This window comes from Meles meles, chromosome 4, assembly GCF_922984935.1.
Source record: "Meles meles chromosome 4, mMelMel3.1 paternal haplotype, whole genome shotgun sequence".
NCBI classification, from domain to species: domain Eukaryota; kingdom Metazoa; phylum Chordata; class Mammalia; order Carnivora; family Mustelidae; genus Meles; species Meles meles.
In genome coordinates this window covers 31,700,610-31,716,037 of record NC_060069.1, presented here as the reverse complement: position 1 = coordinate 31,716,037, position 15,428 = coordinate 31,700,610, and the positions used below count along the sequence as shown (strand labels likewise).

Sequence of the window (15,428 nt, the reverse complement as noted above, 5' to 3'; positions counted from 1 at the left end):
TCTTGTAGAGTGACCCACATTTTGGATTTATCTGCTTATTTTTTTCTGGTATTTAACTCGATTTGTATTCCCCTCTTTATGCAAATTGAAAATTGGACCTAAAGGCTGATTAGATTTAAGTTAAAATTTTTTTTGACAGTATTTTGTGGGTAATGCTGTGTATTCATAGTGCATCACATCAGAAAGTATTTGCTCTCTTGTTATATCTTTAATGGTGGTGTTACTTTTGATTGCTAAAGGTTTTGACAGCCAGGCCTCAGCATGGAAAGGTTAACTTTTTTTCCTTTTGCAGCTAGCAGGTAATCTGGGAGATGATACTTGGGCGCTTGTGAGTATCCAGTTCCCCACCTAAGTCAGTCAGTCTTTCTCTTTCTTCATTTCACTTCATTTCATTTCATTTCATTTCATTTCTTTATTTGAAAGAGAGAGAATACACAGGCAGAGGGGAGGGGCGAGGGAAAGGGAGAAGCAGACTCCCTGTTGAGCAGGGAGCCAGACACAAGGCTCCAATCCCACATGACCTGAACAGAAGGCAGATGCTTAACCAATTGAGCCACCCAGGTGGCCCTCCCCCCACCCTCACCTAAGTCTTTCATTTAATAATTCTAGCATCCATTCACAATCCTTATTTGAGTCATTTATTCTGTCAAGGTTTGCAGAATGGAGACTTATTGCATCCTTTCTTTTACATGTATAAACTGTCATTCTTCTGTGTAAAGGAACTTCAGCTTATTAACTGGGACTCTTTGATTAATCTGTATTGTATAGTTCCTATAAAAATGGAAGATACATAATTGATTCTTTTTACTTAAGTACCAATTTTCAGAATAAAAAGTTGGTTTAGTATTCACCTCCAGTGGTAGCAAATGAGAGGGTTTTTTTTTTTTCCTTGTTGGGTAAGGCTTTCATTTCTTTTTAATATCATTACATAGACACAAAGAATTTTACATATTTGGTGACTTCCAGTCTATTACTCTATTTTTTTGGTGCCCAGATTGTCTGAAATTTTGTCAGTGGATCTCCCTTTAAGCTTACTCTTATGTCCTTTTGACGTGAATCCTTTTGTTTTTGGTTCAAGATTTCTCAGAGTCACATTTATATTGCTTTTCCCAGACCCAGAATCAGCCAGTACTCTAAGGGATTCTGATCTTTGTTAGAAGAAAGTTATTTAGAGAGCATAACTGGGATGTCTGGGATGTCGGGGATGTTCATTGCTACTACGTTGTCATCACTTCAAGTTGTAATAACTTGGAAATATAGTGTATTAAAAATTATGATTTGGAATTAGTGTTTCCAGTTTAAGTTTAACATTATAGACTTAAAACTTCTTAAGATTATAGTTGAATCTCTTTTCTCTTACACAGAAAATTTTGATCCCCAATATTAACATAGTTAATTATGGTGCTTTATCCTGCAGTATGTATACAATTATTTCTGCTCAAGCCTTTAGAATAAAGTGTAAGTATTGCTGATTGCCAACAGCGGACCATTGTCATGTATAACCATAACCATTTTGTTATGGTTACCTGAAGGCCCAAGTCATATGGTAAATTAGACATTTTGCCAAGGCATGGATTTGGATCATGAAGCAAGATTGGGAGGACCAGTGAGTGATGGAGCCACCAACCTTTCCATCACTATGCTTCTTGATTTTTGTTTGCATATGTATTTTGTATGGGAGCATGATTTTCCATTTTAGAATTGATAATGCTGTATTTCATTGAACACCTTACCTCCCCAGAGAGGCAGTAAAAGAGCTCAGGCTCTAGAATTAAATTCCACTTTTCCTACTTAGCAGGTTTATGTCATTGGGCAAACTTTTTAATTTAAACTCTTTGAACCTGTTAACTTTTCTGTCAAATGGGGATACCTTTCTGTATTTTAGGGTGTTGGGGTGTAGTAAATGAGGTGACATATGTCCCCCATCTTTCATTGTGCTGACATGTAGATGCACAGGAAATTTAGCCATTAATAATAATCCCTTGTTATTTGATGCTTTTCAGTGTAGCCAGAATCACCTTTTTGTTTCAATCCCATTAGTGACACACTGGAGAAACTGGATGGCTTTGTTAAAGGCCCTGTTCATATGATGGTTGGAATCCTTGCTAACACCAACCACCTTTCAAGATGGTGGTCAAGCATGGTTCTTTCAGTATGGACAGATATGGGAATATTAGGTAATACTGTATCTTTCATTATTGATCACCTATAGCATAATTTGCTTTATTTGTAATTTACAAAAAATGTATAATGCAAAGTTTTTACTGTTTTGCTAAAAAGTCCTTTGATGAATAGGAATACATTGTCTTGCTTTATTCCTATGCAAACCCATCCTTTCTGCTATTCCTAAGCAGAATGAATATATATATTTTAAAGAATCCCTGTTTTTCTCTCAGGGAGTATATATCCTGATCTTAGAAGGGGCAGGACATGTAGCTGGGTGGGATGTCTTTTAAATGTACCTCTCTGCCTTTCCTGGTCTTAGATTTCCTGGGACAGTGCCCAATTTTTCCAGCCCTGGGACGCAGCAGATTTCCTGGAGGATAATTTTCAAACATGTTCAGCCATTAACTCTCTTTTTAATTACTTCAATTTCTATGAGTCAACATAATCTTATATTTAAACCTTTTAAGATATTAAAGAATTGACATCTTAGAAAAATGAAGTCTTGTTTTTCTAGTTATAAAGTGAGTAAACATTTAAATTGAAGGGATACATTAAACACTTTTTTAGAAAACAAAAGCTACAACTAAGCAGAACTTTAAAATGCTTTTAAAATACAGAGAAACTGCCAAGATTTAGAGCTCAATTAACATTCCATTCATCAAATACTTATTGATCACCAATATATTGGTGAATCATACCCTTAGTTCCTTGCTCTTACGGACCTCATAGCTAGTAAGGAAAAGTTACAGTTAAATAATTAAGTATGTAGAGGACCAGGAAGAAGTTTCAGGTGCCATCGGAACAGGTACCAGGAGAACGTAACCTAACTGAAGGAGAATGGATGCGGAGGGGTTAATGAGGACTTCCCTCAGGAGGTGATGTTCAGCTGAGACCTAGAGAATAGGTCATAATTAGCCAGGTGAAGTGGGAGGTGGAGGTGGTATCAAGGGAAAGATGGGGGAAGTGATCCACATAGAGGGAACTCTGTGCAGAGAAGGTTCTGGAGACAGGATGGAGGAGTATGGTGTGAACTGTTGGGGACATACACCTGGAACCAAAGGAGTGAGAGGAGAAGACCGTTGATAAGCAGAGGCTCCCTTTGAGTAATTAAATGATATAAATAACCAGAGTTGACAGAAGTATGTTTAGGCGACCTTCTTTCACATCAACTTTTTTAGCCAAAATATTTAAAACAAAAGCATACTTTTCATTTAGCAACATTGCACTAAAAAATTTAATAAGCTAATAAAATCATAAACTGAATTGCAGCTATCACTCTTACACCTATCAAGCAGGTGGACATCATGGTTAAAGTAAGTTTAGATTCAGTGTGTCAATATTATAGTCCTTTTTTAAAAAAACCATTATTTATTTGACACAGAGAGAGAGATCACAGATAGGCAAAGAGGCAGGCAGAGAGGTGCAGGAAGCAGGCCCTCCACTGAGCAGAGAGCCCAACTCGGGGCTCGATCCCAGGACCGTGAGGTCAGGACCCAAGCCAAGGCAGAGGCTTAATCCACAGAGCTACCCAGGTGCCCCTATTATAGTCTTCTTATTGCTTCCTTGTAACTGTGATACTCCTCTGTGAATTAAACTCTGATATTGAATATTGGAATTAGCGTAAGAAGTTAATCTTCAGAAATTAGAAGCAGTTCTGATCTAAGTAAATATTTCTGCAATTTATTAGCACAAAACTGCAAGAGTTTCAGAAATCAAAGTAATTAAGAAAGCTGCTGAAAGGAGAAGAGAGAGAATTATCTGTAGGATTTAGAGGTATGAATTGTGATACTGAAGAAAGCTAATTTAAAATCACTATCTTAGTGAATTAATTTTGTTCTTCAGGGATGCTCTCAACTTTGTCGTCTTCCATGGGCACTTGTGTAGTCTAAGCAGGACCCAGGTAACATACCTGGTATTAATAATAGTCACCAACTTTGGTTGTTCAAGCAACAGTGGAGGGGCATGTCTGTTGGAAATGGAATACTGAGCCCAAGCAAATTTTGTCACCTTTGAAACCTTCCATGGCTCAGGAAGACAAGAACAAAGCCCAGTGGCTAAATACTGGTTAAAGCTTCTTGGCAGAAATTCTAGTAACCAAAATGAGCTAATTTTGGATTCAGAGAGTGTTTTTTCATAAAAGTAAACTGAGGAAACGAACATGTTGACTGAGTAATTTGAGCTGTAATTATGACACTTAAGGGTCTAAACCAGCAGCTGTTTTGCCACTTTTTCAATATTATTTTAATATTTAATAATGATTTTCTGGGCAGTTAAAAGTTTTGCGTTGCTTTTTAAATGTTCTATGCCATGGGCTAGGAAAGCAGACATGAGATGGATTTTTTGGAATAGGTGTCTGCATTTTAACTTTTTGCTTTGTTACCTGATTTGTACCCATTCCCTCTTATTTTCTATTCTGCTTTTACTCTGAGAGATGCTTAGATTTCAGTGGACACTGTTCAACAGTAGTCAAGTTTGTTAAAATACATCTTTTGGGCCCACCTTAGATCTCTTGAATGACAGTCTGCAAGATCTGGAAATTTGCATTCTTAACCAGTTTACCAACTAATCCCTTCATGTGTTAAAGTTCGAGAACCCATTATCCCTGTGGAGTGTTTTTTCCAGATTGTGCCCAAGGACATAAGATTGTGTGCGCTGTTATCGCCTTCCCTCATTATTCCTACTTTTCTGTTAATTGAATCATACAGTGGTAATCTACAGTCTTCCTTTGCTTAACATATTTTACCTTCACATTTCTTAGTTGATACGAAGATCATAATTTTGATACGAAGATGATAATTTTGATATTAGAGGAAGGAGGATTGTAAGCACCATCATCGTGTTAGATGCTGCAAGATGCTAAAGAAATCATATGGGAAAAAATGAACACCTTCTGGGACCAGTATTTGTCAGTTAAAGATCAGAGTCTTTGTGACATAAATATCTTTCCACCTATAAGGGAAGACTGAAATGGAAAAGAGACTGTATATAAGAAGAGGGGACTTCTTGGGGGCACCTGGGTGGCTCAGTCAGTTAAGTGTCTGCCTTTGGCTAAGGTCATGATCCCAGAGTCCTGGGATTGAGCCCTGCATCAGGCTCCCTGCTCAATTGGCACCCTGCTTTTCCCTCTCTACCACTTGTGCTGTCTCTTGCATACATACTCTCTCTCTCTTTTCTCTCAAATGAATAAGATCTTAAAAAAAAAAGAGAATGGGAACTTCTTATATAGCTTACTCAGAAGGTCTGTCCTGGATGCATAGACTGGGAATGTGCACTGCTTTAATTTCCCTGTTGATCATTAATGATGATCAGGACCTGGGTGGCTCAGTGGGTTAAGCTTCTGTCTTCGGCTCAGGTCATGATCTCGTGGGTCCTGGAATTGAGCCTGGCGTCGGGTTCCCTGCTTAGCAGGGAGCCTGCTTCCCCCTTTCTCTCTGCCTACTTGTGATCTCTCTCTCTCTCTGTCAAATAAATAAAATCTTTAAAAAAAACTTGGAGGATTTTAAAAAAGAGTCCCTCCTTCAAAGTCATTAAAAATACAGATCTAATAACTTTCTGTATGCCCTGGGACACCAGGGTGGCTCATGAGCGTCTGTTCAGCTGCTGCCTTCAGCTCAGGTCATGATCCCAGGGTTCTGGGATTGAGTTCCACATCAGGCTTCTTGCTCTTTGGGGGAGCCTGCTTCTCTCTCTGCCTCTGCCTGCCACAGTGCCTGCTTGTACTCTCTCTCTCTGCCTCTCTGACAAATAAATAAATAAATAAAATCTTTAAGAAAACAAAAACAAAAACTTTCTGTATGCCCTAAGTCTCTGTTACTACATGTTTTTGATTCCCCCAGACTGGAAGTTCCCAGAAAGTCAGCAGTATCTTGACATATTTTGTGGTACCCAGATCTAGGTCTTGCATATAAAATGGCCAAATTTTTGAATTGATAAGTTGTGTTAATTTTTAATTCTTAGTAGGAATTTCTCCCTTTGCATTCCTTATTTTAGATGTTCTTTACATTACAAACATATAATTCAGTTGGCACTTATTTATATAAATGTCTTCTTACTAAGCAGTTCCTGTGTGGCCTGAGTTTCTCAGAATGAAACATACGACCTTTTGGTATAGTTACTTCGCTTTGGGGACTAATATGTGATTGATTAAACTAAGCAGAACAAAATGTCTCCTTTAGGCCTCTCCCTATGTGAGTCACAGTCTCGTGAATCCCGGCAATAAAGAGGGGAAAGTGTGTAATAATGTATTTGAAAACGCCACTTGGAATCTGAAGCCTTCCTGGTTCATTGTCTCCAGAGAGTAAACTGTCTCCTGCAGGACGTGGGGAGCAGCAGGGGCTTCCAGAGAAAGGGGAGGAATTTGGGCATCTTTCTTCCTGGATAAATGAACTTACAACAGTTTTCCTGGTTTCAGCCCTATTCTTCAGTCCCCTCGCACTTCCCCTTAGGTAGACTTTGCTGTATGTATGTGCTCTGTAAGGATATGCTGTTTCCTAATTAACACATTCTTCCACAGGCATCTGGGTTTCAGATGTCTCTACTCTGCTTAGTTAGTTAACTTGTTCTGTTTTCCTTCCTCCAAAAAATGATTGATGTCTCTCCTCTTTATCTTCTTTGTTTTCTTTTTCATCCTGGTTTTATACCTTTTTTTATTTTTTTATTTTATTTTTTTAAAGATTTTATTTATTTATTTCACAGAAAGAGATCACAAGTAGGCAGAGAGGCCGGCAGAGAGAGAGAGAGGAGGAAGCAGGCTCCCCGCAGAGCAGAGAGCCCGATGTGGGGCTCGATCCCAGGACCTGGGATCATGACCTGAGCCGAAGGCAGAGGCTTTAACCCACTGAGCCACTCAGGCGCCCCTATACCTTTTTTTAAATCAAGTTTGTCACAGTGGATTTCAAGTGGGAACTGAAGTAAATGTGTGTGTTTTGAAGGATTCCATCTAGATCCTTCTTTCCATCTATTTGGAAATATATTTTTTCTTGTAAGTGTGTGAAATAAAAGCCCCCACTAGGGCAGATTTTCAACATAACCGTGTGGTTTAATTTTAGTCTTGATCATTGAGGCCTTGTGCCAAGAAATGGAAATCCAAACTTTTTTGTGCCATTTGTGTTATATTCTACTCTTTGGCATGATTTCTGATATCAGAGATGATTTTGTTTTGCTTCTGTGGTCTTTATGGGCCATTGTACTGCCAAAAATCTTAACGCATCTCTAGCAAACTTTTTGGATTATAATAACTAATTATGGTAGTCAGCAGTCTATGATTTTAATTACTGTGTAGGTGTTTTTTCTCTGTCTCCCTCCCAGTTTTTAGTCAGAGTGTTATTTCAGATCTGGGGAAGAATAGGAATGATAATATATCTGGGCTGTTATTGAAAGAGGACTGCCGTTTTTATCCTTTTCATTTTTTTTCTTGTCGTACCTATTTTATTATTATTTTTTAACCTGAAGAGTAATTTTAACCCTTTAGTTGGTTTGCATACACATGTGATCTTTACTTGCCAAGTGTTTCTTCTGTAATTTGACCTGCATTGTAATTGTAATTTTATGTATTTATATGTACAGTGTTGCATAATCTGACCCAATACTGGAAACCTAAATTAGTTTGTGGTATCTTACACTGAAGTGTTATTGATGGGTATGGTTTACCTAGGTAATTTTCAGATGTGGTTAAAAATCCTCTTACCTTTTTCAAATTCTTATTTTAATAGTCTAAAGGAAATTCTGGTGTAACACTGCTGTTTGGATATTAGGCTGCTTTCTGTTTTAGATTGCAATCAAGAATAAATTAATAATTTTACTAAACTTCTATATTTCCTTGTATTTGCTCTTTTTTCCTTTCCTACACATTTAAGTTTATGAAAAGGCTTACATGTGGTTTGATTTCAAAATGTCTCTGAATTATATTGAATGATTCAAAAATTCATATCAAATTTTGTCTTCTGTTTTCAGGTTCTGTTCTAGATATTATTAAGTACATTGTGGCAAAGGGGGAGCACAAAAGTGGAGTCCTAGATGAACCTACCATTGCTACAATACTCAAAGAAGTGCTGGAAGGGTTGGAATACCTGCATAAAAATGGGCAGATTCACAGGTATATGAAAGACAACTCTGCTTTTTTTTGAAAATGCAGTGGTAGTTGTGCTGTATCATTTTGTTGAGACCATTCCCCATTTTTCTGCAGAATTGATCATAATCTCTGAGTGTTATCATGGCTTTTTGTATCACTAGTTTCAGCGCATTGTGGTTAGGGTTTTAGTTAGCAGCTAGCAAGTATTTAAAAAGTAACAAATATTTTAGTCAGACTGGAAAATACAAAAACATCATTTCATGCTGTCAAGAGGCAAGCATCACAGTCACTGGTGACATTTTGTAGTATTTCTTCCCAATTTCTTTTATATGCTTAAAAGATATATAAAACAGAACTATGTATAATTTTGTCTGTTGCTTTTATTGTTTTTTTTAATATTTTACCTTGAGTGTTTTCTCAAATTATTAAAAGGTCTTTGTAAAATAATTTTTTATTAAGGCTTCTTCTTTTTTTTTTTTTTTTTTTTAAATGTGAAAAGATATGTATCATTGCATGGTCCAAGTATTCCTGGCTGCCTCTTTCTATTCAGCCCCTAGGTAGAGATAATAAGAATCCAAATGATGATAGAATCTGTTACCCAAATCTCTTTAATCCCTGGATTTGGCTTTCCTTCATATCAGGCAATCTTTTTAGTCATTCTTAAGGGATAGTCTCACTGGATATAAGAATTTGCTGCTGACAGTGCTTTTCTCTCAGCAATTGAAAGATGCTGTACTACTTAATTCTAGCCTCCAGGATTTCAGATGAGAAGTCTGTAGTTTGAATTGATCTTCTCATAATGTTATTTTTCCCTGGCATCTTTCAAGATTTTTTTGTCTTTGGTTTTTGAAGTTTGATTGTGATGTCTTGGTTATGGATTTCTTCAGCTTTATTCTGTGTTGGGTTCCCAAACTTCTTGAGTCCGTAAGATTTTGCCTTTCACTGAGTCTGGGGAGTTTTCATCCGTTCTATCTTTGGCTAGATTTTTCAACACATTATTTCCCTCCACTTTTTCTGGGACTCTTAAATACAGGTGTTACCTGTTTTGTTATTGTACCTTAAGCCCTGAGGCTCTGCTCAATTTTTGTCATCCTATTTTTTTCTCTGTTCAGATTGAGTAAATTCTCTTGCTTTGTTCTCAAGTTCTGATTCTGACCTCTGCGTTCTGTGCTAGAAACCCATTGAGTTTTTTCAGTTATCATAATTTTTTAGATAATTTTGTTCTTTTTTATGGCTTTTCTTTGCTGAGATTTTCTGTTTTTCATGTTTTGATAATCCCAAACTGCATGTTGAAGCATTTTTATAATGGCTGCTTTAAAATTCTTGTCAGATAATCAGATAATTCCAGGATCTGATTGATCTCCGTGTTGATGTCAGTTGTCTTCTCTTATTAAAGTTCTTCCTGGTTCGTTCTTTTTTCTTTTTTTTTTTTTTTTAAAGATTTTATTCATTTATTTGAAAGACAGAAATTACAAGTAGGCAGAGAGAGAGAGGAGGAAGCAGGCTCCCTGCTGAGCAGAGAGCCCGATGCGGGGCTCGATCCCAGGACCCTGGGATCATGACCTGAGCCGAAGGCAGAGGCTTTAACCCACTGAGCCACCCAGGCGCCCTAAAGTTCTTCCTGGTTCTTGGTGTGATAAGTGTTTTTTTAATTGTATCCTGGATATTTTGGATATGCGTTCGGAGACTCTTGATCTCATTTAAATGTATAATTTAGCAGGTGTTTTCCCTGTCTGGGTAAATATAAGTCTTGGTGTATTTTGGTGGGCCGTAGTTGCAGTGACGGTTTGAGTTTTAGAGCTCTTACAGTGCTGTTCTGGTTTGTTTTGCTCACTTGGCACTGCTGGAGCATTCTACTCAATTCCTGCTGATATAGTCGTTGAGACCAAAAGTGCGCATACCTGGGTCTGGTGCTGCTAGGTGGAAGGTGGGAGATAGACGCTGTACCTGTGGGTCTGTGAGCAATTTTGTGGGCACACTCTATGGGCCAGACCACTTGTGCCAGTGGGGCTCCCATTCATTCTCTGATGGTATTGCCTCTGGGGTTGAAGGCATATGCCTGAGCCACCTTTTGCTGCTGGGTTGAGAGTTGGAAGACACTGGTCCTGGGTTGTCCTTCCACTGTGTGGAGAGCCAGAAAGTGTTGGGCCTGGATTGTTCTCTGCAGCGGGGTAGCAGGCTGGGTGGTGGGCTATTGGTGCTGCTGGTGTGGGCAGTATGGGCCTACCTGCTGCAGTGGATATAGGGTGGAGAATGGGGTTTTCCATTTGGTTCTTCATTTAAACCTCTGGTTCAAGGGACACCTGGGTGACTGAGTTGGTTAAGCATCTGCCTTCGGCTCAGGTTGTAATTCCAGGGTCCTGGGATTGAGTTCCGTGTTGGGCTCCGAGCTCTGCGAGGAGCCTGCTTCTCCTTCTCCCCCACTTGTGCCCTCTAGCTCTCTCTCTGTCTCTCAAATAAATAAATAAATAAAATCTTTAAAAACAAACCAACCAACCACCCAGCCTCTGGTTCTGGTATAGTGGGCCAGCTTGCAACTCCAGCTATGGGTTCCTTTGCTAGGTCTGTGCTAGGTTGGCTCTTTGTTGCTCCTTTGGCTACAGAGAGCAGGCTTGGAGGGTTTTTTCCATTTTTGTTTTTGTTTGTCATTTATGCCTATTGATGCTAGTCCCCAGTTCAGGATATGTGAGATGAAAAGAAAACTCAGAGAAGTTGTATAGTGCTCCTATAGTGCTCCTGTACAATTTAGATTAGTGTAAATGTTTATAGCAAACTCTAGGGCAGCCGCTAAAAAAAGAAAAAAAGAATTGATATACTGAGAGGGGAGGAGAATGGAATCTTGTAAAATGCTTAGTTAAAATCAAGGCAGAAAAAGGTAGAAGACAAACCAAGATTGTTATCTTAAAAATCATCTACTTTTAAGGAACTAGAAAAGAAAAATAAGAATAAATTAAGCCCAAAGTTAGCAGAAAGAAATAAATAAAAAGAATAGAAATACACGAAATACATATGTTTTAGATGTGACACTAATAGCAAAGGCAACAAAAAAAAAAGCAAACAACTGGGACCACACCAAACTAAAGAGCTTCATGGCAAAGCACATCATCAACAAAATGAAAAGGCAGCCTATGGAATGGGAGAAAATATTTGCAAACCACATTATCCAATAAGGGGTTAATATCCAAAAATACACAAGGAACTCCTACAACTTAGAGACAAAAATACCGTAAATAACTTAACTAATTATGAGCAAAGTTTCCAAATAGACATTTTCCCAAAAACGATATACAAGAAAAAGTACTCTACATCACTCATCTTGGGGAAATACAGTCAGAACGACAATAAGACACTGTCTCACATCTGTTAGGATATCTGTTTTCCAAAAAGAGATAACAGATCCTGGATGAGGATGTGGAGAAAAGAGAACTTCGGTGCACTGATGGCGGCAGCATAAACTAGTATAGCCGTTGTGGGAAACGGTAGGGAGGTTCCGCAGAAAAGTTAAAAATAGAACTACCATATGATCCAGCAATGCCTCTTCTGGGTTTATACCCAAAAGCAGTGTGAAATCACTATCTCAGAGCCAAGCTATGAAAATGACTTAAGTATCCATCAGTGGATGAATGGATAAAGATGTGGATTATTATTGAGCCATTAAAAAAAAAAGGGGAATCTTACAGTTTATGACAACATGGATGAACCTGGAATGCATTATGCTAAGTGAATTAGCCAGACAGAGAAAGACGAATACTGCATGGTATCACTTATAAGTAGAATGTTTAAAAAAAAAAAAAAGTCAAATTCATAAGAACAGATAGTAGAAAAGTGGTTGCCAGCTACTGACTGGACGGTCAGGGAAATAGGGAGACAGTGATAAAAGGTTACAGACTTCAGTTACAAGATGAGTAAGTTCTGCTTAAAGAATAGAACTTAAATGTTCTCACCAAAAAGTGAATATGTGAGATGACGGATGTGTTAGTTAACTCGATGAGAATACTTGCCCACTGTATACATATATCAGACTATCATATATATAAATATAAATATATATATTTAAGTATCTTACAGTTTTGTCAGTTTTCAAAAAAAATCACCTAGTTAACCCTAATCCTTCGCCAAAAATAAGCAAAGGTCCAGAAAAATAACTGATTAAAGATCAGGCAACTGGGACCCCTGCATGGTTTCAGTTAAGTGTCTGCCTTCTGCTAAGGTCATGATCTCAGGGTTCTGGGATCAAGTCTGGCATCCGGCTCCTTGCCTCTCCTGCTCCCTTTGCCTGTGCTCTCTCTCTCTCTCTCTGACAAATAAAGAAGTAAAATCTTAAAAAATAAATAAATAAAGATCAGACAACTATCAAGTGCTAAACTGAGTTTTTAAAGAATAATCAGGATATGCTGGGGGGAAAAAGCAAGGTATCATACCCCCCCAAAACTTTAATTAGGTTATTCTGAGAATAGGACCATTTTAAAGAAATTACATCAGTGAAATTAGCCCATTTAAAAAAGTATCTTATTCTAGGAAAACATAAATAATGCTTTCTAGTTGTCTAAATTTTCCAACCAGCTTATATCTTAACAAAGAAAAATGAACTCCTCTTGTGGTTATGAAGCAGAACAGTTGACTCTAAGGAATGATACGTAAACTAGAAATCGTGGAAACATTGAAGGCATATTCTTCAGACAATAGGATTTTTCACCTCAAATTATATCCATTCGTTTCATATCTAGTTAAAATAATGTGTTAACAGGTGACTGGAAAAGGACATGACCAAAGATTTGGGAATATATTTCCTGCACTGTCAAGAGGAAAAGGTGCCTGGGTGGCTCAGTTGGTAAAGCGACTGCCTCAGGTCCCAGGATCAAGTCCCACATCAGGCTACCAGCTCTGTGGGGAGTCTGCTTCTCCCTCTGACCTTCTCCCCTCTCATGTTCTCTCTCTCAAATGGATAAATAAAATCTTAAAAAAAAAAAAATGAGGAAACGGTGCCCTGAAAAACGGGATTCTCATCCTCTGGATAGTGGTAACCCTATGGATACATACTTTGATACTAGCAATTAATGTAATTCAGTTACTGATTTCATGTTCATCAAGCAGTCTTCTAGAAAATAAAAAAAAGTGCCAGAAGCTGCTAATTTGCCCCTAGCCTGTCTCCTCTCCTTTTTGAACTATAAAAACATGACATCTTTACCAGGCATATGACCATCTAGAAGAAAGGCAACATTTCATAGCCTCCTGTAAGGATCAGATATCACTGTGTAAATTAGTTTCTAGCCACTGTGGTGAAAACAAAAATGTATATACTACTTCAGAGTTGTTCCCTTAACAGGTTTTGTCAACCCCCAGCCCTGCTGACATTTGACCTGGACAGTGCTTTGTTGCAGGGGCTGTCCTGTGCATTGTAGGATATATTTAGCAACATCCCTGGCTTCTACCCATTAGGTGCCAGTAGCTCCTCCCCTGCCCCAACCCAGTGTGACAACCAAAGATGTCTCCAGACATTGCCAAATGTCCCGAGAACCACTGCTAATAGAAAGTGACATAACCTCTATTTCCTCTTTGCTTCCTTCCATTGAAATGTTGAGGTGGTAATAAGCCATTTTAGACTATGTAACGAGAACTTAGAGATGGTAGAACAATCAAATAGAAGGAGCATGAGTCCCTGATTCTGTGGAGTCACCATACTGAACTGATGTCACTTATGCCTCGACTATTACATGAGAGAAAACCAGTCTTCTACAGCCATATAGATCATCAGGGATCAACAAACGCACCAGTTAAATCAAGTCTGATGACTGGTTTTTTGTGAAAGCAACAAGAAAACAGTCATGCCCATTCATTTACAGATTGTCTGTGGCTGCTTTAGCACTATGAAATTAAAGTAGCAGTGACAGAGCATCTGGCCCAAAAAGTGTACAGTATTTACTCTTTGACCCTAAAGAAAATGTTTGTTGACCTCTGGTGTAGATGATAACAAGCATTCACTGAAACTTGTGTGCCATATAGTATTCTAAGTGCATCCTGTATGTTACCTCATTTAATCTTTATAGTAATTTTATGAGGTATATACCCTCTTCTCCCCATTTTACAGATGAGGAAACCAAGGCAAAGAGAGAGGTAAGTAATTAGCCAAAAGTCACCCACCTAATGACATAGCTGGGAACTGAATTTGGGCAGTGTGCTTCTAAAACCTGCCAGGAAAGAAAGATGGAACTAATCCATGAATCTGGGTATACATTAGTTTAATGTCAATTACATTTTTTAGTTACTCAAATAGAATTTAGATTTGTCACTGGGGTTATTTTATTTAAATACCCTATGTGTTGTCTTATTTACTATATCCAATCCCTATTTTAATTGTCAAAATCTTCACTTCAGAACACAAATAAAAGTACGTTCTTTATCCTAAAACTTTACATATACAGACTTTATATAGTTAAAGGAAATTAACCCAAAGTATACATTAAGGTCACTGTCTTTTTTAGAAAACAAAGAATAGATTTCATATCCAGTTCAGGCAAAAAGTCAGTCTTTGCTCAGTTTTGTACGACCATAACATCTACTTTGAATGTATATCAGCCCTTCTTTAGCTGAATGAATGAAAGAGCCAGAAAAAATATTGGAAGAAATAATGGTGGAAAACTTCCAAATCATGAACCATGATGAGGACAAATACAAAGAAATCTATGAATAGACACACTATAGTTACACTGTCGAAACCTAAACACACAGAGTGTCTGGAAAGCAGTAAGATTTGGGAAACAACTCATCATGTAGGAGGAGTACGAAAGATAGAATGTTTGTGTCTTCTCAGAATTCATATGTTGAACTCTAGTCAGCATTGTGCTGGTATTCAGAGGTAGGGGCCTTTGGAATGTGATTAAGTCATAAGGGTGGTACACCTTCATGAATGGGATTGTCCTTGTAAAAGAGACCCCAGGAAAAAAAAAAAAGAAGATACCCCAGAGAACTCCCTTGCTCCTTCTGCCACGTAAAGACATAGTGAAAAGATGGCCATCTTTTGTTAGAAGGTGGAGGAGGGTCAGTAATGTATCCTTCACATTGAGAAGGCACTTGGAGACCAAAAAGCATGCACCGCTCCATACTGTTTCCACTGTTTTATTGGCAGTAACTTACTGATGGGGCATTGCATGGACTGACAATCCAGGCAGCTGTGCAACTATTCTCTGCCCCC

General features: G+C 38.1%; 1 protein-coding gene across 3 annotated transcripts in view; it reads left to right on the top strand.

Annotated features, from left to right (window-relative positions):
• Window positions 1–15,428, top strand: part of OXSR1 (oxidative stress responsive kinase 1) — a 101,960-nt gene that overhangs the window by 31,548 nt on the left and 54,984 nt on the right. For all 3 annotated transcript variants that reach the window (XM_046002263.1, XM_046002262.1, XM_046002261.1), the window contains one exon: window positions 8,119–8,260. In XM_046002263.1, the coding sequence (XP_045858219.1) occupies window positions 8,119–8,260 (142 nt within the window). The remainder of the gene's footprint in view (window positions 1–8,118; window positions 8,261–15,428) is intronic.